The sequence below is a fragment of the Sinocyclocheilus grahami genome, unplaced genomic scaffold, assembly GCF_001515645.1.
Source record: "Sinocyclocheilus grahami isolate Dianchi unplaced genomic scaffold, SAMN03320097.WGS_v1.1 scaffold124.1, whole genome shotgun sequence".
NCBI lineage: Eukaryota > Metazoa > Chordata > Actinopteri > Cypriniformes > Cyprinidae > Sinocyclocheilus > Sinocyclocheilus grahami.
The window spans coordinates 2,052,640-2,076,643 of record NW_015505303.1 but is presented as its reverse complement, the minus strand read 5'-3'; the positions used below and the strand labels follow the sequence as shown (position 1 = coordinate 2,076,643).

At 39.8% G+C, this 24,004-nt stretch overlaps 2 protein-coding genes across 3 annotated transcripts in view; one reads left to right on the top strand and one right to left on the bottom strand.

Moving 5' to 3' along the window:
• taok1b (TAO kinase 1b) overlaps positions 1–18,204 on the top strand; it is a 52,810-nt gene extending 34,606 nt beyond the window's left edge. For both annotated transcript variants that reach the window (XM_016278697.1, XM_016278696.1), the window contains exons 6-20: positions 1,283–1,379; positions 1,847–1,960; positions 2,039–2,130; positions 2,221–2,314; positions 7,180–7,261; positions 7,384–7,551; positions 8,333–8,533; positions 8,680–8,817; positions 9,078–9,314; positions 9,534–9,662; positions 12,092–12,295; positions 13,088–13,327; positions 13,414–13,626; positions 13,875–14,057; positions 15,360–18,204. In XM_016278697.1, the coding sequence (XP_016134183.1) occupies positions 1,283–1,379; positions 1,847–1,960; positions 2,039–2,130; positions 2,221–2,314; positions 7,180–7,261; positions 7,384–7,551; positions 8,333–8,533; positions 8,680–8,817; positions 9,078–9,314; positions 9,534–9,662; positions 12,092–12,295; positions 13,088–13,327; positions 13,414–13,626; positions 13,875–14,057; positions 15,360–15,875 (2,708 nt within the window). In that variant the 3' untranslated portion in view covers positions 15,876–18,204. The remainder of the gene's footprint in view (positions 1–1,282; positions 1,380–1,846; positions 1,961–2,038; positions 2,131–2,220; positions 2,315–7,179; positions 7,262–7,383; positions 7,552–8,332; positions 8,534–8,679; positions 8,818–9,077; positions 9,315–9,533; positions 9,663–12,091; positions 12,296–13,087; positions 13,328–13,413; positions 13,627–13,874; positions 14,058–15,359) is intronic.
• A 655-nt stretch (positions 18,205–18,859) lies between these two features.
• On the bottom strand, positions 18,860–23,998 carry LOC107590078 (protein ABHD15). Its single transcript, XM_016278698.1, has 2 exons — positions 22,522–23,998; positions 18,860–20,321 (listed from the first exon to the last, which is right to left on the bottom strand). Exons 1-2 carry the CDS (start codon positions 23,433–23,435, stop codon positions 19,664–19,666), a joined length of 1,572 nt encoding a protein of 523 aa, XP_016134184.1. The 5' UTR covers positions 23,436–23,998; the 3' UTR covers positions 18,860–19,663.
• Between the last annotated feature and the right edge of the window lie 6 nt (positions 23,999–24,004).

Below are 24,004 nucleotides of genomic sequence, written 5' to 3'. Positions count from 1 at the left end.
TGGCACGTAGCAACTTGAATATATGACAGCTTAAAATCTTATCTGATCGAATGAAAAAATATATATACAAGACAAACTAAAATATTTTGTTAATAAATAAATAAATAAATAAATATATATATATATATATATAATGTAATTTTTTATTTTTTTTTGTTCAAATAAAATAATGGCGTTTTTTTTAAGAATTAAAAGTTATCTGATTTGGGAGTTTGACAATGAACACATTGCAACCATGCTTGGGACGGCCCACATAAATGAGCAAAAATGCTTTACATGTCTTGAAATAATAATTTCTATGGGAGATTAAAATAATAGCAGATTTGTCTCATTTTAAATGAATAATAAAAACTGAGATAAAAAATGTACCTAAGCCAGAATTAAAATGTTACTATGGTAAAATAAATATTCAAACCATGTGTGTTACAACTAACACCCCGTTACTTTGTGCATCGCACTCATCGCAAGTTTATTGTTAAATTGTTAAATGCCCTTACATATCTCTGTCACCATTATAAGTGTTTGATCACCACATTTGAGTGATCATTGCAAAAAATGTGTTTATGTATATATATTCTGTTTATGTATTTTATATATAGTACCAGTCAAATGTTTGGACACACGAATGGGAAAGTCCAAACATTTGACTGGTACTGTACTATAATATACACAAAGAATATCGGGCGATATATCGGTATCTGCCTTTTTTACTCCCTGATATCGGTATCGGCCCCAAAAAACCCATATCGGTCGGGCTCTAATCTCTGTAACAAAGTTCGTAGTTTGGGAAGGAGGAGGAGAAGGCGAACGCTCAAAGAAAACTTTAATAAAATAAACAAACACAAAATAGCGCGACAGCCCCTCGCGGACGACTGTCGCGCACAAACAGAACCAAAACACAAAATAAAGTCCAGGCCTGGTCCTCTCCCATCCAACACTGTCATCACTCCTCCTTTTATCCTTCCGGAGCTCCTCCGTGGGACTCGAGACCGGTGAGTGGTGCAGGTATCGCTCATTATCAATTACTCCACTGGCCTCGCTCCGTTCCCACGGCTCTCGGCCCCGCCCCCACTTGTCACAGTCTCCCTCATCTATCACACCTGATTCAACTCACCAGCTCATTAGTGGAGACTGCAAGACCTGAAGTGGGTGTGTCAGTTATAGGGAGACATACAAAATGTGCAGTGCTGGGGGTACTTCATGGAAAGTGACTGTCAAATGCATTAATTTAACTAATTGATTATCAGTTTGAAGAACATTCACCTTTGTCATTTTTGCTTAGTTCACAAGAAGCCCCTTCAGGAAATTGAGATTGCAGCAATTACCCATGGTGCTTTGCAGGGCCTTGCATACCTTCATTCCCATAACATGATTCACAGGTTTGTGGGTTTTTTGATGATCTTACACAGTGAGCACTTGTTCATTAAGTGGTGTTAGGAATCAAGAACCAGTTCCACTGGATCCGAATGATTTTCATGACACTGGTTCTGCTAACTGTTTTTGAACGTTTGCATTCTTGTGACAGAACACCTTGCATACTCTGACATGGTTTCCTCCACCTTTATTAATTTGCAGCACAGTGTAGTTTCAAAAGAAGTTGTTTTAGCTTTAGTTGTATGGTTGCAAAAATTAAATGGATTAAATGCAGGAGACAACATACATACGTGCCACTATATTCAAATTCACCAACATACGGCTCTTAAGAGCCAATTCGTTTTAATGAATTCAAAAAGACTTACAGTTACAAAGTCACACAGATATTTAACAATTCTTCAGACACTGCCTGTGGAATCGAGGAAAACTACCTCTAATTTTGACTGTTGTGTATGCCATTTTCTTCACTCAGGGATATCAAAGCTGGGAACATCCTGCTGACCGAGCCTGGACAAGTCAAACTGGCAGATTTTGGTTCTGCCTCCATCGCCTCTCCAGCCAACTCTTTTGTGGGGACACCATATTGGTGAGCACACTGGTTATCTCTGAGTAATAATGATTCCATTCACACAGCCTGGTTACTAACATGGCCACCTCCTCTCAGGATGGCCCCTGAAGTAATTTTAGCCATGGACGAGGGACAGTATGATGGAAAGGTTGACATCTGGTCTCTTGGGATCACCTGCATAGAACTAGGTGACAGAAGTTCTGCTCAATTTAAATGAATTGTGCATTTTTTTATGTTATGAAAATCAGTCTTACTTTTGCTTCTCCCTTTTGGTGTAGCGGAAAGGAAACCTCCTCTGTTTAACATGAATGCAATGAGTGCCTTATACCACATAGCGCAGAATGAGAGCCCTATGCTGCAATCAAGTGAATGGTGAGTCCACTAATATATACACAAAAATAGCAGTTTACGTTACGGCTAGGTAGTAAATCAAAAATTGGGGTGATTATTTTTTGTGTGTATTTTCTTTGCCTATTCATGTGAATAGCAAGTATACAAGAATTAAGAAAACTGTTTTAATAAAGTTTCTGATTCAAATGGGTAGTTTACCCAAAAATGAAAATTCTGTCATTAATTACTCGCCCTCATGCCGTTCCAAACCCGTAAGACCTTAGTTTATCTTCTGAACACAAATTAAGATATTTTTTATTAAATCCGAGAGCTCTCAGTCCCTCAGACCCAGCAGCGCTATGCACGAGTTTACATGAACCACATGAACCGTGGTGTTTACATCAACCGGAAGCCAGCGCATGCGTTGTGATACTCTCTCCATAATGGCGGCTTGCGCTGCAGACAGGATGAGGAGGAGAAGAATTGTTGAATAAAGTCGTTATTTTTGTTTTCTTTCTGCACAAAGTATTCTTGTAGCTTCGTAAAATTACGGTTGAACCGCTGATGTCACATGGACTATTTAACCGATGTTCTTGCTACATTTCTGGACTTGGGAACATTGCAGTTGTCTTGCTGTCTACAGAGGGTCAGAAAGCTCTCGGATTTAATCAAAAATATCTTAATTTGTGTTTTCCGAAGATGAACGAAGGTCTTGTGGGTTTGGAACAACATGAGGGTGAGTAATTAACAACAGAATTTTCCATTTTGGGTGAACTAACCCTTTAATTACTCGCCTTCATGTCGTTCCAAACCCGTAAGACCTTCGTTCATCTTCAGAACACAAATTAAGATGATGAATTTTGATGAAATCCGAGAGCTTTCTGACCTGCATAGACAGCAACGGAACTACCACGTTTAAAGGGTTAGTTCACCCAAAAATGAAAATTAGCCCACAAATTACTCACCCTCAAATCATATACTCACCCTCTTAGGTGTATATGACTTTCTTCTTTCAAACGAATCCAGTTGGAGTTATATTAAAAATTGTCTTTGATCTTTCAAGCTGTTTAATGCCACTCAGCGGGTGTTGCATGCATCAGTCCAAAAGAAGTTAGAAAAAGCACCCATCCATAAAAAAAGTGTCTCACACGGCTTCGAGGGTTGAACAAAGGCCTCCTGTAGCAAATCGATGAGTTTTTGTAAGAAAAATATCCATATTCAAAACGTAATAATCACTTTAATGTAGCTTGCGCCAACAGTCCTACACGGAAGCAGCTCCGGGCGGATGACGTATGAGTTCAGCGTTGCGCATTCGCCGCTTAGAAGTGATGAACGCGGAAGCGCAGGGAAGAGATCAAAACAAAACACCGGTCACTTATTACAGGGTGTCCGCGGGGTCTTAAAAAGTATTAAAAGTTGAGCACATCCTACAATAAAATATATTTGTCAATGAGCTCAGGATCTGTTGAGGAGCAAATCCTCCAACATCTTGTCAGTTATCTCCAGTTACTTTTGACCCGTGATTAGTCAAATCTGACTTCTGTGTTGGATGCAGGGTTGTTATTATTGTTTTTTTCCACAAAATTGGGCTGCTTTTAAACTGTTGCCATGGGTTGATTTTTCCCTATGGGTTAAAGGTTTGAAATATTGCATAAATTACATTTGGTTGAAATGCTTGTACTGAAACATTTTGCATTCTACCTGTAATAAAACTGTGCTAAATGTTTTGGGCCACACTAGTAGGAAGCATTTGAGCTGTGTTTATGATAAATGTGCATAACAGTGACTGTAAAATATGTATTTTATATGGATGGAAATTACATTTTTATATTTAGGACAATTGCGCTACTTTGGGCCTTTTTTTTTTTTTACTGGCATGGGCTTGGGATGCACAATTAAAATGATGTAATAGTTGTGATCATGATTTTACCTTCCATGATCATTCAGACATGATCTGGTGCAGTACTGACTAGTGCTGTGTTCAAAATGTCGATACGACGATGTATCGTCACAGAGATTTGACGATACGAGTATTGATACAGCTGTACCCTGTATCGATACTGTGGCACGTGTGCAGCAGTGGACCACGCTTAATTTTACAACGTTTAAAATTGAGTAGAAAAGTGCGAGGTTTCTAAAAAAGAATGAATAGAGCATCTGTTAATAATCTGGCCGCAGAGGAACACAACTGGGTTGCCTGATATAAAGAGACGTAATCCCCAAAACAGAGCTTTACACTTGCGCAATACAGAAATATCTGCTAAACGTGCTACTTATCTTTGTCAACCTGGCAACCCTGTGCTCACGCGCTCTCTCTCCACTGGATAAACGCGCTTGCTTTCTGAAAACACCAGTTTTAGCTTGCAGTTTAGCGATCTCCACTTCAATATTCTATTCTCAAAGTGTGATTCGTCAACTGTTCATTTACGACAGAGAGAGAGAGGCTGTGTATGTATGAATTACCACCGTTTTGCCGCGTTTCTCTATTAACAGTGAAGCTGTGGCTTTAATTCCTTTAGAAACAATGATGCTACCAGCTCCTTGTTGAGAAAGATAATGTAGCTCTTGAGCGATTAAGCTATTTAGTTGATAAAACTGCGGGGCAGCGCTAAAAAGTTTGTTCCTGAATGTCTGAGTTCGGCCGCAACGTGATCTGTGTGTGTGACTGAACTTAACACCAAACTGCTTCTGTTCGGCTAGAGTCGCTTTGAACTCGTGCATCTTCGGAAGCGGAGCTGCGCAGAAAGTTACAAAAAATGTTGTGCACACCGCCACGCGTAACGACGTCGCGCACACTCAAAGCGAACTTGTGGACGCGTCGAGCATAAATCAGTCTTGAGAGTGTGTGCGTTAGATACAGTGAAGACAGCGCGTTGGTTTAGAACGCTTCTAATTTTTTATTGTAGAGAGTGTGTTAATTTGTGTGATGATAACCTACCAGCAATGTAAATGATTTTTTAAACATATTAGAATGAGTACATTACAATATAAATGTATTAGAACGAGTACATTATTATTTATGGGGTTAAAAAAAGATACAAACAATCAGAATATTGTACCTGGTGGGGAGTGCACAGTGTAAACATGAAACATATGCCATTACCTATATTGTACTGTGGTACAGTTATGGAGGCCCTTCATAATGCAGAGTTCAGCTGCCTGCTCTCACAATAGTTAGAAATGGCACTATAGTAAGTGTTTAATAAACAGCTGTTTTTCTAAATTCTGCTGAGGTGAAATTCAGTGCAGTCATGTATCGTGATACGTATCGTATCGTGGCCTCTGTATCATGATACGTATCGTATCGTGACTTTGCTGGTGATACACAGCCCTAGTACTGACACTCTGTCATGTCTGCATCAAATCAAGCACTCCGTAATCACTGGTAAACTGTCTGATCAGTCAGATGTTTGTCATGAGAAGTGTTCCACAAAACAGCTATGGTTTGATGTGATGTGACAAATACAACTTTTGAATGTACTGTGTGAACTCATTGCCCCCCCCCCCATTAGCTCGGAGAGCTTTATTTTCCCTCCTCGATCAGTTTTGTCAGTTTTTTTGTTTATTGGTCTAATTCTTGTTTCTTTGGTTGCATTGGTTAGTCACTCAATTAATTCTCTTGTGCTTCATTCCCCCCCTTCTAAATTATGTTGCATTGATAAGGAGTTATCACAAAGTAAGACTGTTTAGTTGTGCTGTCTTACAATCAATATATAGTAAATGTAAGTTAAAGTGTCGCCGATGTAACCGGTTAAAACTTGGAGTGTCGATGATGTCTTAATGTATGGAAAGAGTCTTAAAAAAGGTCTTAAAAGGTATTAAATCCTGTATATAAATTCCTGTATATACCATGTATTAGAAGTACAAAACGAGGATTTGTAAAGAAGAGTGTCGGAGAATTTCAATATAAGCCAAGAGGAGACTGGTTTTCCTTTGCTAAAGTAAGGAAACTTTGCTTCCTTTGCTCCTGTAAACAAACGTTGGTTTTCACGAGACTCACCGGCGCATGCGCTGAACTCATACGTCATCCGCCCCGGAGCTGCTTTTGCGTAGGACTGATGGCGCAAGCTACATTACAGTGATTATTACGTTTTGAATATGGATATTTTTATTACAAAAAAGCGTCGATTCGCTACAGGAGGCCTTTGTTCAACCCTCGAAGCCGTGTGAGACACTTTTTTTATGGATGGGTGCTTTTTCTAACTTCTTTTGGACTGATGCATGCAACACACGATTAGTGGCATTAAACAGCTTGAAAGATCAAAGACAAGTTTTAATATAACTCCGACTGGATTCGTCTGAAAGAAGAAAGTCATATACACCTAGGGTGAGTAATTTGTGGGTAATTTTCATTTTTGGGTGAACTAACCCTTTAAGGCACAGAAAGGTAGTAAGGACATTGTTAAAATAGTCCATGTGACGTGTGTTCAAGTGGTTCAACCTTAATTTTATGAAGCTACAAGAATACTTTTGTGTGCAAAGATAACCAAAAGAATGACTATATTCAACAATTTCTTCTCTTCCATGACAGTCTTTGACATGCATTTATGACAGTACCATGATATGGTACTGACATGGAATTTATTAATTTATTTATTTTGCTAAATGAATTAAAAAGTAATGGAGATTGGTAGGAAGCTATATTTTCTTCAAACTTTGAAGTGTTGCTAATACAACACATTGTGTGCTTCCTAGACATTTTAATTTAGAGAACATATTTATGCATTACGTTCCTTTAATTTATTGCTTACATTTTCTTTACTTGATCTTAAAAATTCCAAAATTTTTAAGACAATTATTTTAGAATAAATGCATGAAGATGTATATTAATTATGAAAAATATTGAGAGGTTTCTGCATTGAGCAGGCATTAGTTGATTTACATGATGTGTCATTTTCTTTCCTCAGGACGGATTATTTTAGAAATTTTGTTGACTCTTGCCTTCAGAAAATCCCCCAAGACAGACCACACTCTGAGGATCTGTTGCAGGTGTTTACTTTGCACTGAATTATCGACACATTTAAATAACCTTTTTGTTTGTTAGTCATAATAATAATCCACCTGAATATTTACAACTGCCTTATATTCTACACTTTTTACTTAAACTATAGCATGCCTTCGTCCTGCGAGAGAGGCCAGAATCTGTTCTGATAGACTTAATTTTGCGGACAAAAGATGCGGTCCGAGAGCTGGACAACCTGCAGTACCGCAAAATGAAGAAGATTCTCTTTCAGGAGGCGCACAATGGGCCGACCACTGAGACCCAGGAGGGAGATGAGGTCAGATCTCAAGTCTTACCTAGTTCTTGTTTTAATATCGGCTAATATATAAAGTGGGGTCCGAAATCTGAGTCAAAAACAGTGTGTTCAAAATGTCAAATTTAAAATTGGACATTTTTGGAAAAAGGTTTGTTGTTGCTTCTTTATGAAGCGCAAGATACTCTTTGGGACATTCTCAAATCTTGGTGGATAATATGACCATCAGGTTTTTCACAAACGTCTGAAGTTCATGAAAGTGGGGAAGTCATGGCCTAATGGTTAGAGAGTCGGACTCATAACCCAAAGGTTGCGGGTTCGAGTCTCGTACCGGCAGGGATTGTAGGTGGGGGGAGTGAATGTACAGCGCTTTCTTCCACCTTCAATACCACGACTGAGGTGCCCTTGAGCAAGGCACCGAACCCCCAACTGCTCCCCGGGCGCCGCAGCAAAAAAATGGCTGCCCACTGCTCCGGGTGTGTGTTCACGGTGTGTGTGTGTGCACTTTGGATGGGATAAATGCAGAGCACTAATTCCGAGTATGGGTCACCATACTTGACCACATGTCACTTTCACTTCACTTTTTCACTTATGCACCTCGAGTGCTGCTGTCAAACAAAAAACAAATGCTGTGAAATTTATGTACGTATTTCCACAAATCAATTTGAGTGATTTTTAATATTTATAGTTTTGATGATTATATCATTTGTAATAAACTCTCTTTTGGGAGTCTTTTTGATCCCACTTCATTTCACTATGATTATCGTTGGTCTCTGAGCTGCTGTTTTTGTGTATATGTGTTTAGGAGCCAGAGCACGGTCCTGGTCGCACGGGCACAGTGAGCAGTGTGGGCAGTAATCAGTCCATTCCCAGCATGTCGATCAGCGCAAGCTCTCAGAGCAGCTCAGTGAACAGCATTCCTGACGCAGCTGATGACAAGAGTGACCTTGACCTGGAGAAAGACCATACTGTTATGTCTAATAGTTCGGTCATACACCTGAAGCCTGTACGTTCACACACCTCTTGATAAAACATCTCCGAAATCTTCATGCCTTCCTGCATAACCCAAATCAGAGATTCTTTATACTAAGTAACTGTGAACATTGAACTTCATGATGCCCAATATATTTTTCCTGCTTTTGTGTCCATCAGGAAGAAGAGGAGGTTTACCCTGAGGATCCTGAAACGCGTCCTCGTCCCTCAGAAGCCCAGGCAGCACCCACACAGCCCCCGCAACGCAAACACCATCGCAACCGTGAGCACTTTGCCACCATCCGTACAGCCTCTCTGGTGAGCCAGTCACAGTGGACCTGTAGTGAAATGCTTTTCAACCATACAGACGCGTCAAAACTACATTACTCATTTATAATCGATGAACCATGGCATTAGTTGCTTTCAGTGTAGACACGGTGTAAACTGAATGGCATCACAAGAATTTTTTGTGCGTTCTTAGTAATGTTCAAAATTCACAAGACATCTCTTGATTATTTTTATTTCCTCTTCTTCACTTTCCCTCCATTTCCTTGTGTTCCTCCTCTTCCTTCTTTCAGGTGACACGCCAGATGCAGGAACATGAGCAGGACTCTGAGCTGAGGGAGCAGATGTCTGGTTACAAGCGCATGAGACGGCAGCACCAGAAGCACCTTATGGCCCTGGAGAACAAACTGAAAGCGGAGATGGATGAACACAGGCTGAGACTGGACAAAGAGCTGGAGGCCCAGAGGAACAGCTTTGCCGCTGAGATGGAGAAACTTGTGAAGAAAAACCAAGCATCCATAGAAAAAGATGTAAGTGTGCGCAAGACATGTCACACGATCTGTTTAGACCCCAAGCACAATCATTTGTTAGGTGGCACAAAGATGCGTAAAGTAATGTGGAAGTCCTTTATGCCATGGCCCTCAATTCCAGTGAAGACAAATCTTGATATTACGTCATAAAATGACATTGTAGAGAATTATGTGCTTTCTACTTTTTTTTGTCATTTTCATGAATGTTATATCTTGAAGGCCAAGTCATTTGCCAATGATGAGAAGAAATTCCAACAGCACATTCAAGCACAGCAAAAGAAAGAGCTTAGTGGCTTCCTGGAGTCACAGAAAAGAGAGTACAAGCTAAGAAAGGAACAACTGAAAGAGGTAAACGCACATATTCAAGCATGGCTTTTTACCCATATATGAATTTGCCAGTTGTGTTTTTCATCTTGGCATAATTCCACCTAAACTGACCTTTGAGATCTATGAGATTATTTTAGCTTGAACAGTGTAATGTAATGAAGACAAATGAAAAATACAACTAAAATATCATGTGTATCTATTGTTCAGCCATTTGACAGTTACACAATTATACAAATGGACAATATGCATTCCAGAGAACAAGAGAAAACATTGTTACTGAGTTGATTCAAAATGTTTAAAGCAAAATGTAAAATACAGTAAAAATCATCTTGTTAAAAACAGTGATATTCAGTTTTTTATTTAATGAATTAAAAAGAATGTTTATTAATTTAAAGCCTCCATGCAGCCACAAATTTAATTCGGCTTTGATAATCAAAATGACGTATTTAAACATTTTTCCCATGAAAAAAAAAATCTGCATTATTAAAATTCTGAAAGAATTATAGCCTAGAAAGTGTACAACCAGCACTCCCTTTATGATCACTAAAAAGTGTATCGCTCATCTTAGTTTATCGCAATCTAACAACGTTTGTTTATAATCAGTGAAGCTTTCTTCAATGCACAGTGAAACCCTTATTTACGTTGTGCCTACTCTTTGTTATAATGAGTTCCAAAACGTGTAGAACTCCGTACTGAAACAAAAACTTTGGCGTTTTGAGCGGTGAGTGGATTCTGACTGACTTAAATGCCACTGCATTTAAGAAATCAACAGATATGTCTGTGATTGGCTACATTGCTCAGCACTGCAAAAACGCATTGTAAATAGAAGCTTTTGTTTTAAGAATTATATAAATTACATAAAATAATTATAATAAATAAATCATTAAAACCCAGACGATTTTATCTTTAAAAATGTTTAACTATGTAGTGCCCTTAATTTTGGAGCAAGAGAAACTGGAGGAGTTACTTTGTGTCACAGATGTGTCACTTTTCTCAAAGCTGATTGGTCAAATTTCGATTTGAGATCTCTAAACAAGAACAAAGCCAAACCACTTTCAAGGTGCCTAAGAACCAGAGTAAGCGCAAACTAAACTGAAACTTACTTGGCTAGCCAGCTAAACCGGCTTCTTGGTAAAGGGCCCCAGATATGAAAAGCCCCATCTCACAAGTTGACGCAATTAGTTATGTTTGTGTTGTTTGTGACGGTAGGAAATGGGCGGTTTACAGTTATGTTTTTGAGACCATCTTTGGTACACTGCAGTTTTAAAGGTGACATATCATGAAAATCTGACTTTTCTAGGTTTTAAGTGCTATAATCAGGTCCCTGGTGCATCTACCAACCAAGGAAACGTGAAAAAGATTAACCCAGTAACTTTCTTTTGGTAAGCCTTTTTCTGCAAGAGTCTGAAAAAACGAGCGCGTCTGATTTCGCTCCCTTGGTGACGTGGCAAAGGGATAAGGGACAACCCCATAATCTGTAAGTTTCCACCCACGGCGCTGTTATTGTGTTTTCGCAAGCGACAACGGTGTACCAGTTCTAATGCCATGGCGAAAGTTTGAGCAAAACACGCTAACTGTTCTGTCTTTGGCTGCACAGACGAGCACAGAACACTATTTAGAGTCCCAGCCTCAGAGGAGACAAGAGAGCAGTGGATTTATTGATTTATTTACTAAATATTGCTGCTTGCCACACAGATCTAAAATAAACATGCGGTTTATTTCCCAGCTGTTTACCTTCACAGACATAACCGACTGTTTTTGTAACTCGTGTGTTTTTAATGTAAACTTGTGTGTTAATGAGAACTTCATTTAGTACTCACATGTTGTCTGGTGGCCGCTTTCTGTCCGTGTGCTTCAGATTTGTGCACTCAGAAAACCGTATATCAGAAGTTTAAACTAATATGGTTTAAATTGCGTGATTTCAGCGCGATAAACATGATAATCAGAACCAAAACAGATGTTTTTAGCAGGTACAAGCTGTAATGGTGCAGCTCTATTCTAGAAAAGGGGGCGGGTAGCAGCAACTTATTTGCATTTAAAGAGACAGGCGCGAAAAATAGCGTGTTTCTGCTTCCACTCAAAATAGGCATTTTCAAAATGATATAATGATCTGTGGAGTATTTCGAGCTGAAACTTCACAGACACATTCTGGGGACACCAGAGACTTATATTACATATTGTAAAAAGGGGCCATAATATGTCTCCTTTAAGGAGAAAATCCTCAGCAGTGGTGTTGACTGATGAATTTTAACCAGAGAGACATGTAAGCAATTTCAAAAACACCACAGGGGGTCTTTAAAAATGTTTTCATATATAACAAATATATATATATATATATATATATACAATATGTAGCTACATTTTGCCTTTTATTACTTAAACATTTTAAACCAAGAAAAATGTCTGTATTTCCCTTTACAACTCATTGATGTTTCCCATGCTGCGTGTAGGAACTAAATGAGAACCAGTCCACACCTAAGAAAGAGAAGCAGGAGTGGCTTTCGAAGCAGAAGGAGAACTTTCAGCACTACCAAGCAGAGGAGGAAGCTAACCTGCTCCGTCGGCAGCGGCAGTACCTGGAGCTGGAATGTCGTCGCTTTAAACGGCGAATCCTCATTGCAAAACACAATGTAGAGCAAGACCTTGTACGCGAGGTAACTTCACTTTTCCTCATTGACATAACTAATGACTAGGGTTGTAATAGTATGCAAACATGATGATTCGGTACATACCTCAGTTTTGATGTCACGGTTCGGTATGGTTTCAGTACAGCAGGGGGGAAAAATTGCTTTAATTTATTTTTATCAAACAGTTGTTTACAGAACACTTCTGCTCTTTCTTTAAATAAATTTAATAATAATAAAAATTTCCTAGGGATAAAAATCTACCTCAGCTTATGCTCTAAACTATAGGCAGCCCTTTTACTATAAGGTTACAGTTAACAACTTAAGCCCAAACTTAAATTCAATTAATATTTATTTTTAAATATAATAATCAACATTCAACTTAAAAAAATGTACGCAATCATGTAAATTGCACATAATGCAGTTTTTAAATTGCCTTCTAAATTATAAAATTTCTACTTGTCGTTGAAATATATTCATTTACACAGCGGCTGTCATAACTTGTTTCATAACAGATTTATTTAAACTTACATTAAATCACTAACACGTAACGTAAACTATAATGAGTATATAGTCTAATATTTTGTGAAATGCTCCTCTCTAGACTTCATTTCTCTAGCGAACTAACAAGCTGTGGTCACTGATGACTTGCCTGAGGTAAATTAAATGCTACGTGACATTTTGTTTACAAGCTTTTTTTATTGACGTCTTTCCGTGGTTAAAACACTGATTGAGTGATTACATGAGGCATGAGATGTTCATTCATGTTTATTTTTATTTTCAAAGAAAACAAATATAATGACAGAAGTTTTCTTGATGCAGGAGCTAAATAAGCGCCAAACGCAGAAAGATCTGGAACATGCCATGCTGCTCCGCCATCATGAGTCCATGCAAGAGCTGGAGGTGAGACAGCTGGGCACCATCCAGAAGATGCGCACTGAGCTGATCCGCTTGCAGCATCAGACTGAACTCACCAACCAGCTAGAGTACAACAAACGCAGAGAGCGAGAGCTACGCCGCAAACACGTCATGGAGGTCCGACAGCAGCCCAAGAGCCTTAAGGTGTCTAGCCTATGCTTGATTTTGTAACGTACACTAGCTAGTACATACTAGTTGTGTAGAGTCAGTAAGTCTTTTCTCCTCTTTAGTCTAAAGAGTTGCAGATCAAGAAACAGTTCCAGGACACGTGTAAAATCCAGACACGGCAGTATAAGGCCCTGCGCAACCACCTCCTGGAGACCACACCCAAGTCTGAACACAAGGCTGTGCTGAAGAGACTGAAGGAGGAGCAGACCCGGAAATTAGCCATACTTGCTGAGCAGTACGACCATTCCATCAATGACATGCTCTCCACACAAGCTGTGAGTGACCTGCCATGTTAGGTGTATGCATATGTATATCTCTTCCTATAAGCCATCGAAGAGTTTGAACCAGTCACAAAGTTCTGAAGGAGTTGATAGTTATTTCACAGTATTTAGTTGTAGGATAAGTAATGTATGAGGTGAAAAACTGTTCTCCTAATTTAAATGTGGAAAATGTGGCATTCACCTTCTTGTGTTTTTAACACAGTAATTCTAAATGTAACTATGACTCCCATCTTGCCCCTCAGCTGCGATTGGATGAGGCACAGGAGGCCGAATGTCAGGTGCTAAAGATGCAGCTGCAGCAGGAGCTGGAGTTGCTAAATGCTTATCAGAGCAAGATCAAGATGCAGACGGATGCACAGCACGATCGTGAGAGGAAAGAGCTGGAGCAGAGGGTTTCGCTGCGGAGGGCTCTTCTTGAGCAGAAGGTAAGTTATCTGATACAAACCTCAGCAGCCCACTACTAGAAACCACGAGAGGAGGCATATTGTTTTAAAGAGTTTGAGTTTTTGACATTCCAGAATAAGAATTAAAGGTATAGCTCATACAAATTTGGAAGTTCTGTCATTTATGCTCCATTTATCTAGATTTTGAACTTCTTTTCAATGAAATATGAACTCTTGAAGCATCTCCAAATTATGGAAGGATGTTTAGCCTAATTTCACATCCAAAAAAGACATTTTTAGCCATTATGTTGACCCTCCAAATTTTTAGCTATTATGTTGACCCTGCTAATGTTGACATCCAAAAAAGACAGCCATTATGTTGACCCTCCAATTTTGAATTTGGATGCAGTATTGGAAAAATGTGGAGATTCCTCAAAAATGTGCATGCAGATTCAGAATGACGCAATTACTAGTTTAAGTTTAAGTATTTTGACTAAAGGCTGGAATACACCACACAACTTTCCAAACCTGAACACTACGCATCATACATTGCCGACTTTGTAAATTGTTAGAGAGAAAAACTGGGCATCATACACTAAACGAGTGATCACACACTACCAGACTTTCAAGTAGTCCAGATTCACAATCTCATGCAGAACTGCCTTGTTGCTAGGTGACAAATAAAAATAATGTTGTAAAATCTGCTCAAAATGTTGATCTCCTCCAACTAGATGGAATCATATTCTGAAGAAAAAAAATCAGTCTGTGCCCATTATATACTATGCAATTTTCTGTGAAATCTGTCAACTCTGACTGTCCAATATCTGTAGACTAGTGTTGTGGAAAATGTCTGTTTCACTCAAGTCACAGAATTCCAATGTCAAAGATCAGACTTTATTGCAGCAGTTAACAAAGCCGAGATGCCTGCAGAACATCTGACAATAACAGTCGCAGCTTCTACTTTTATACAGTTTATAACGAGTGATTCATCTTTAAACTCTTGCTACAATTATTTTGCAATCCTGTTGTTTTCTTTCTAAGGGTGAAGCACGTACTGCCAACATATGTGTTAGAGAGGCCCAGAGAAGCCTAAATGAAGCCTAAAGTTTGGTTTTATTCATGTAGTTCCCAGGATATTCTTCAATCATATCTTATATATATAATAAAAATATACCATACTACTAGCTCTGACTTTCATCAACTAGCATTGACTCTTCCATAGCTCAAATCTTGGCAAAAATCTGGTTGTGTGGTTTATTCTAGCCTTAACCAAAACTACAGTATCTTTGAAAAGGTAATGTATTCAACGGGAATGTTACTTGATTCTATTTGTTTTTTGGTTAGATTGAAGAGGAGATGGTTACCCTGCAAAATGAGCGTTCAGAGCGAATCCGCAGTCTATTAGAGAAGCAGGCCCGGGAGATTGAGGCGTTTGACTCTGAAAGCATGCGTCTGGGCTTCAGCAACATGGTGCTCTCTAGCCTGGCCTCATCCGACGGCCACAGCCACAGCTTTCCGGGGGCCCAGAGTAGCTGGAGCTCTCAGCACGGTGCAGGCTCTCAGGGGTCACACTGGGGAGGGCACCATAGCGGCAGCCAGCACGGCCACCACCACCACCCAAGCCACAGTGACTCTATCCAGCAGCCTTGGGGTCACGGCCTGCCTTCAGGGGGGCCACCTCCCTGGGGGCACCACATGTCTGGGGGCAGTCAGCGCTCAAGCGGGGGAAGTGGTGGGCTACGGAATAGTCCCCAGGCGGTACGGCGGGCCACCTCAGGGGGCCGCAGTGAGCAGGGGATGAGCAGGAGTGCCAGCATCGCCTCTCAGATTTCCAATGGCTCGCACTTGTCCTACACGTAAGACCACCCGCTGCTCTCCCACAACACCCATCTTGACCCAAAATGCCATAGGGGAAGGGACAAAGGGGCACCGTGGTCTTTGTTTGTTTTTTTTACACCCTTTCCTTTATTTCTAATTCTCTAAATACATATTTTATACACATGGTAAGCACAAAATGCATCCATTGTAGTTCAGGTTCTAAGAATGTCAGCCAGAAGGGCACTTAAAACATTCTGGACAGTTGTATCAAACTTCAGCCAGAATCCAGAATGTCATTTTCGCAATGATGTGAAAAAGTTTTGAATTCAGAGAAAATGCACTGCATTTTAGAGTGTGTTAATCTGATTTGAAAATGTTAGTGAGGGTGAGAACGAATATATGAATGCTGTGCATTGCCTCTCACAGGTGTGATTGTAAGTCTTTATGCAGTGGGTTTTATCATGGTCTTATTAACAGCTGGTTTCGGTTGTATACAGCAGGAGATGAATGCATATCATTTTCTCAGAAACATTGATTCATAAGAAAACAATTGCAGAAATATATATAAATAGATGGTATAACGGTTGGATAGCAGAATGTGAAAGAATCGAGCTTTACAATGCACTTGATTTTGTCTAGCTTAGTATTTTATAAACAACAAGCACTAATTTTAATGTGTTACTAAACACACTCTTTTTGTGCCAGAACAAATTTTAACTATGAAAAGATACTGTGAAATTCCAAGATTTTGTTAGAAATATTTTGATTATTGAATTATCGTGATTTTTTATTTTTTTTATGTTGCCATTGCCATCCTTTCACAGGTCCAAATAACCAAAAACTATGGAGAGCAGGATGCCATTTTGCTTTTAAAACTTTGAAAACATAGCCTAAAATTCTGATAGTAAGTGTATGAACAGATGTGTTCGATTGCTATAGGCCAAAGGGACATAAGTTATAAGGTAGGTGAGCGATATGTGACTATATTAATGTGGAGGTGTCTTGAACTGAATATGTAGAATGACACTTAAAAACAGGTTTTGCTATGTGAATGTACGTGAGTGTTAAAGCATGTTGTAAAACTTCACTCCTGAATAACAGTATGGCAGAAGCCGTTGAAGTATATTAATGTTCATTTTAGTCTTTTGATTTAGTGATGCCAAAGTTAACAATCGCAACTATGCAAAAGGATAATAGCCTGCCACATTCATGTCTTCTTTCACTAAGCTTAACATCACAGAAAAGCACTTTACCATCCTTTTCTACTCTTAGTTGCTCACTACAATCACATACAAGAAGATCTCCTGGTCCTTGGGTGCCCCCTCCTCCCCTTTTTCAGGCTGGGTTTGACAAGAGTGTGTTGTGTGGATTTTAGGGGTGGGGAGGTCTGGGTTGGGTAGGCTTGAGACCACTGAATGTTTTTGCGGGGGCGGGTGGGTGCCGCTGCTGTCGTCCCTGCAATGCCTTTGTTTCTTCCATGCCCACCCCAGAGCTCCAGCGACTGCCGCCCACCCTCCAACTGAACACTTATCAAAGCATGTAGAAAAAAGTGATTAAAAATGCAATGAAAAAAGGTCAGTTAGCATATTAAGCATTATGGTGGAAGGGTATACAGCCAGGAGACCGCTTTAAGTGAGATGTATAGGAAAACGTGTGTATATTGTATATTTAGAAATTTAAATAAATGAATAAATGGAAATCAATATAAAGACCCAAGTTTAAACTAGACTAAAATGTATTTGCTTGAATGTGAAGATTAAAAAAAAACTTGGTTTCTAATATTATTTAAAAAGAGAAAAAATTATATATATACACAAAGCATATTCTCAGAGGTGTCGAGCAAAGCCAAAAAATATATATATATTTCCCCTGAAATTACACTTATACAGAGGATGTCACTTTCCATAGTCCTCTCTGCTCCTTGCTCTCCTTGCTCTCCTTGCTTTCAAAGGTATGAATTACCATATTAGTGCCAGTACTCATGTTCTGTTATCTGTGAACCAGCAGTGAACTTAAATTTTATAAAATATAAAAGGCATAGGTTTTGTTTCATTCAAAAAAAAGAAAAGAAAAGAGAAACGTCTTCATAACTGCCATCATGCCTATTTCAGAATGGCTTCAAAAACATTTTTTCCAGGAAAATAAATTCCAGTTTGTAATATCAGTGCTATCTATAATAACCATCAGCTATGAACACTACTATTTTGGCACACTTCTGGTATATGCATGGGATTGCAGATTTCATGAAGTTGCCTATCTCAGTCTGACTAACTAAAACCAACTGAGCCAATGCAGGTGATGATCCTCACTGCAGAACACAAGATCCAGGGGGTGTGGTTGGATCCAGGTCCAACTCCTCCCACCTTATACCTAAACCTACCCATCTCCAACCCTTGATGTGGATCCAACCACGCCCCCTGGATCTTGTGTTCTGCAGTGATGGGCTACTGCAATGCAGAGCCAATCCTAAAGATTTGGGCCAAATGTAACAAATTAACATGAGATTATTGACCCGGGTAAATGACATATAACATGCCAATCATTTAATCACATTCAGTACTCTAATGGAATCACTGGACCAGAGGAACAGCCATAGACTCAAAATGTGAGTTTACACTCGCAAACAGGTTCATGCAGTATTTTCCAAAGGTGAGAGGTGTGCCCTGTTATAAGAGAGCAGATTTCTTTAGCTCATAGCATCCTTGTTTTAATTACCCTTTTAACAAGTGTGAAAACAACAGGATGAATAATAATCAAAGAAGGTGGTACAGTGTGTACAGTGTCTCTGTACAGTGTTTACCAGTATTTCGTCCTTTTTCTTTTGATGGTCGTTGTCTCATTTTCCTGCTTCAAAATTACAATAGCAATCCAAATATAACCTGTATTAAAATATATAGATTGTGAAAAACTGAATGTTGGAGAGATTACAAAAATTAAGGCTATTCATAACAAACACTTACAAGTGAATTAAAATATACAAAAATTATGAAAACCTAAGGGGACAAATGTAATGTTTTGTACAGTGTTTACCAGTATTTCGTCCTTTTTCTTTTGATGGTCGTTGTCTCATTTTCCTGCTTCAAAATTACAATAGCAATCCAAATATAACCTGTATTAAAATATATAGATTGTGAAAAACTGAATGTTGGAGAGATTACAAAAATTGTTAAGGCTATTCATAACAAACACTTACAAGTGAATTAAAATATACAAAAATTATGAAAACCTAAGGGGACAAATGTAATGTTTTGTTTGTAATTACTCCTTTTGTTGGCAGAGGGCTACTGGACAAACAAATCAACTGTAATAAAGTAATTTTAGTAAATTTTGGTTTTGTCATTTGTATACTTTAATACATTTGTCTGCTGTTAAATTCTAGGTGTAGTAAGTGTAAACTTTCCTGAACATCCTTTTCATGAGGATTGTTTTAATGATTCCTTTTGAACATGGTGCTTTTGAATTCAGACAATGGTTCCAAAATTTTGACAGAGCTCTTTATCTTTTGAGAAGAAAACTGTCTTGCACATAGAGAGTTCGACCAACTTGTTCCAACATAATTTTTACAAAAAATTGGCTAAATATAGCATCTAATGCTATAGGCCAAGCTGTCAACATAATTAAGCCCCTTGCCAGTCAGTAGATGTCCCTTTTGTCTATCAACATGGTCTTTCCATTTGGTTCCCTTTATCTTCCATGGTGTCCTCCTTACTAATTTCTGCAAAACTGTGGTTTCCTAACTAAGGGCACCTCATATTTCTGAAACATGTACTGGTAGGAATTTTAACACTGCCAATCTGCTATGACCTTATGGTACCACCTGCTTCTCTCACTCAGCGTGTGTAGGATCTATTCCAAGTAAAATCCTCCTGTTCCTCTTCAAATGTGAATTTGTCAGAGGGAGTTGAGATTTGCCGCCTTCGGATGGGTCTTTCTTTCCGGAGCAAGGTTGTTCTTCTTCTGGACAGCACAGCACTGGCGCTATGCCTCAGACTCTGGCTGCCACATTGTGCAATAACATCTTTGAAACCTTTCTTCTCCTCTACCCTGAAGAAATCGGGAACTACCCTAAAGTATTCCAGCACCACAGAATGACTCCAGGAAGTAGTACCTCCATGACCATCCTCAAGCATAAAGCTGCAGTGTCCTCCCTGTTGCGTCACAGCCAGCAGGAAGTAAGGGCTATTATGAAAAAGTCCCTCAGGTATAGTGGAGAGAGGTGGAAGAAGAGGGTCATCTTGGCTACACAAACAGAGCACTGGCACTGCCACTTCATCTGCATCTCGTAAAGGTTCATTCCTCTCCCAGTAACTTGGCCAGTCAGGCTTCACTGATAATCTTGAATTGTCCTTTCCAACATTGTCCACTGAGTCTGATATTCTTTGCTCCGACTGCTTAGGAGCACAGAACATGAGCTCTTCCATATCTCTCAAGGAGTTGCAATGTAGAATTTTTGCTACATCCATCACAGAGCTCAAAGCAGTGGCGTACCTGTGGAAAGGGTCAAATGTATCAATTTCATCTTTTGTATCAAAAGAGCTTGTAATCCTAGTTGCTTTTTTCAGGTAGTAGTTTTGCACTGTGGCATCTTGTGATGCCCTAACTTGGAATGCAGTTCTTGTATTATCCCATTCACAAGATTCAGTTGACCCAAAAATGAAAATGTAGTTATCATTTACTCACCCTCATGTCATTTCCAAGCCACAGACATTCTTTTGTGAAACAATATAATGCTGCCTATACAGTATACACTATACAACTCAATGTAGCCTGTGAAATATCTCTTGGCCATCAGGGACACATTAGCCGCATTTCCACTGTCGGGCCAAAAGCATTTCCACTGTCACTTCCAGGGCTTGATTGTGCCTCGTCGGTGCTTCCTCGGGGCCAACGGCCCGGGTTTTTTGGCCTGACGAAAACCTTGGGCCAAAGCGGGCCAGCTGGGGCTAGAGGAGTGGTTATGAACAAAGGCGAAGTTTCTGCGAGTCTGGAGAGCGTCAGCGCCATGGATGATTTCTTAATGTTAACAGCTATAACACCAACATTAAAGACTTTTAAAATAATTTTAGTTCAAAACTCACTTTCAGACAGCAGCTAGTGTTTGAAATAACTTGATCCGATGTGGATTATAGTGGAAGTAGTTATAAGCGATGCACAAGACTATGCACGCTAGCCATTAACGTTACCATAGTAAACATGGTAAATACGACCGCTTGAAGAAATCAGATGTCAGCTTCTTATTCTCTATCACAATCGTGTATTTATTTAGTAACACATTTTATCTGTCATAAGTCTTGTCTCGAGAGTTTAGCTCTGCGTATGTCATAAAAATATAATAATGGTTTTTATTCGGGAGCTTTTATAAAAATATAGAAATGATCATTCTTTCTAAATGTGATGTACAGTATATACTGTGACTACAAATAAACAGAAACAGACTCGATAAGTAGGTAGGCTATGTTCATACCGCTTTATTTCTGTGTGTTCTAATTTTCAATCTTGATAAATTAATTCATTATGATCAATGTATCACTTATTATTGTAAAATATCGATGCGTTTGGATTTAAATCTTTAACAAAGCATGCAAACAAATGGCCACTTTTATCATGTTCGTTTTGTGATCGTGCTAGTTCCAGTGACTTATTTATTATTAGTTTTCTGATAACTTCTCTTTGTTGGTGAAATGATGGGATTGCGTGACATTGTTCCTGAGTGGCGTGTAAAGGGTGGTTTTTAGTGAAGCGCAGTGGCGCTTCTGGCCTGACGGTGGAAACGCAGTGTGATTTTGGCCTCGGTGCTACAGGTCCAAGGCTATTAGCCCCACCCGGCCCGTTTAAAGCACTGGCTCGCACTGGCCCGACAGTGAAAAAGTGTCTATTGGCACTTTCAGGTCCTGTCTTTGAAAAGCTACACATAGTGATTGTTACTCATATAAAAGAACACCGAACCGCCTGCGATTAGAAAATCGGGACTAAAATTGTGTAGTTGGCAGCATAAAAGAACAGGGATGGATTGATGCTGTTGACCTTCAAAAATGGCCATAAAGCACCACAAAAGTCCATGTTGCTTGTGTGCCAAGTGATGGCAAGATTGAAATTAAGGCTTTTAAGTGCAAACTGTCAATTTTAGCACTGGACACAAGTTGCATAATCTAATTTAAATGTGGTTTCTTTCATTTGTCATTTTTGGGTGAACATTTCTTTAACCCAGGGGTCTCCAGACTTGGTCCTGGGGGGCCTGTGTCCTGCAGAGTTTAGCTCCAACTTGCCTCAACACACCTGCCTGTAAGTTTCAAGTATACCTAGCAAGACCTTGATTAGCTAGTTCAGGTGTCTTTGATTTAGGGTTGGAGCTAAACTCTGCAGGACACCGGCCCTGCAGGACCAAGTTTTGTGACCCCTGCTTTAACCCAAGGGTGTCCGATCCTGCTCCTGGAGGGCCACTGACCTGCAGAGTTTAGCTCCAACCTCCAGTTAAACACACCTGAACCAGCTAATCAAGGTCTTACTAGGCATACTAGAAACATCAAGGCAGGTATGTTGAGGTAAATTGAAGTGCAATCTGCCAGACAGTGGCACTCCAGAACCGAATTTGGATACCCTTGTTTTAATTTGTACTTCTATAGCAGTAGAGTTTGCAATCCATAACACTTTAGCATAGATCAGTCAACGTTTGTGAGGAATTTTCTACCTGTTTATTTGAAACTTGCGGTAGATGAGGGCTATCCACTGATGAAGCCAAGGTAGCTCATACTCAAACCACAGTTGTCCATGAAACACAGGAGAGATGCAAGCAGCGGCCGTCAGGTAGGATGAAGAGCCACATTCCCCCAAATAGGACAGCAGTAGCCCTGATCCCGAGCCCTCACTTACTGCAAGCAAAGTTGAGGATGGATGACGACTCTGCAAGTATGCTACTGCTTGTGCAAGGTCAGAAGTATTTCCAAACTCCTGGTAGTGTGGAGTAGTCAGTGGGCAGCCGCCATGACCACGTCGATGGAAAACCACTGGATAGAAACCCTGTTGCAAAGCCTTGTAGCACAACATGAGCAAGTGTGGTGTTACTCTGCCTAGGGCGTTGGGAATTATAACAACAATAGCAGGATTACTAGAGCCCAGAAATCTTCCTCCAGGATGATGATCCCTTTTGGCCTGAGCTTGTTGGTCCGTCAGACTCACAGCCCAATCCAGGGCCACAATACCCCCATCCTTTAGGAGAAGGTTATCCCGTGTAAAGCGGACTCCTCCTTGCAGTTCAGCACCTTCCTTTGTGGGCCACATGAGATTGGTAATTATCTGAAAATGAGGGTCGGCCTGAGGCCATTTTGCCAGAGGAGGCTGGGCCAAAGTATAGCAGTGTTTCTTCAGGTGGCTGGCAAGGGCCGTGGGTTTACAGATCAGTCTGACTTCTGCTTGGCATTCTTCTGTGGATCCTGATACTGTAAAGCATGGCAGTTTCAAGACTCTACAGGCCATAATCCACATACAGTGACCCAACTGCTGAACAGTACTATCTGCAAGATGACAGATCCAGTTCCATCGACGCAATATTGTAACCAGGACCAGCAGCAAAGAAGGTAACAGGCTGAGGAATAAGTCCCACATTGCTCTCAAATCGGTAACATATAGGTCTAACCAAGGGCACAAGGAACCTACCTTAACACTGAGGTTGGTAAGCAATGGTTTTCTCAAGCGAGCAAGTGGAAAAACTCAGATCTTTAAACCAAATAATCTGTTCTACTCTCACTAGCATGTCAGCCTAAATGGACTTGTACCTCCTCCCCTACCCATAGCAAACATCGCTGCTCCCCCTCTTTCAGAAATCATTAACAATACTTTAATCCACAGACTGTTGTTAGCTGCAGGAAAGCAGTCCAATAAAAGTCTAATAGCAGTCTAATGGAACTAATGGAGGGTTGGCCACTTGAAAGTCTAAGATTCAAGCCTTCTTTCCTTTACTGCCTTCAGAATACATTTCAAGTACTAGGTGGAACTCATTGAAAAGTGACCATTAACAGCTCGCCATCTGACTAGGTAAGAGACCTTGAGGATATTGCACCCAAATCAGTACCCTTTGTTCCTGGGTTGTTTATACAATAAAAATGTACTAGCTGTATGGTCCCATAACTAAAGATTGAACAGAGATACTGTTTGCTATGTGCCTAGAAATAAAT

What these genes read in the sequence shown, in the direction of transcription:
- LOC107590078 (XM_016278698.1), bottom strand. Translation starts at nt 23,435, where the DNA reads ATGTGGGACTTATTCCTCAGCCTGTTACCTTCTTTGCTGCTGGTCCTG. An exon ending in CGCAAGTTTCAAATAAACAG is followed by an intron (nt 20,322 to 22,521) that starts GTAGAAAATTCC and finishes CCCTTTCCACAG; the next exon opens with GTACGCCACTGCTTTGAGCT.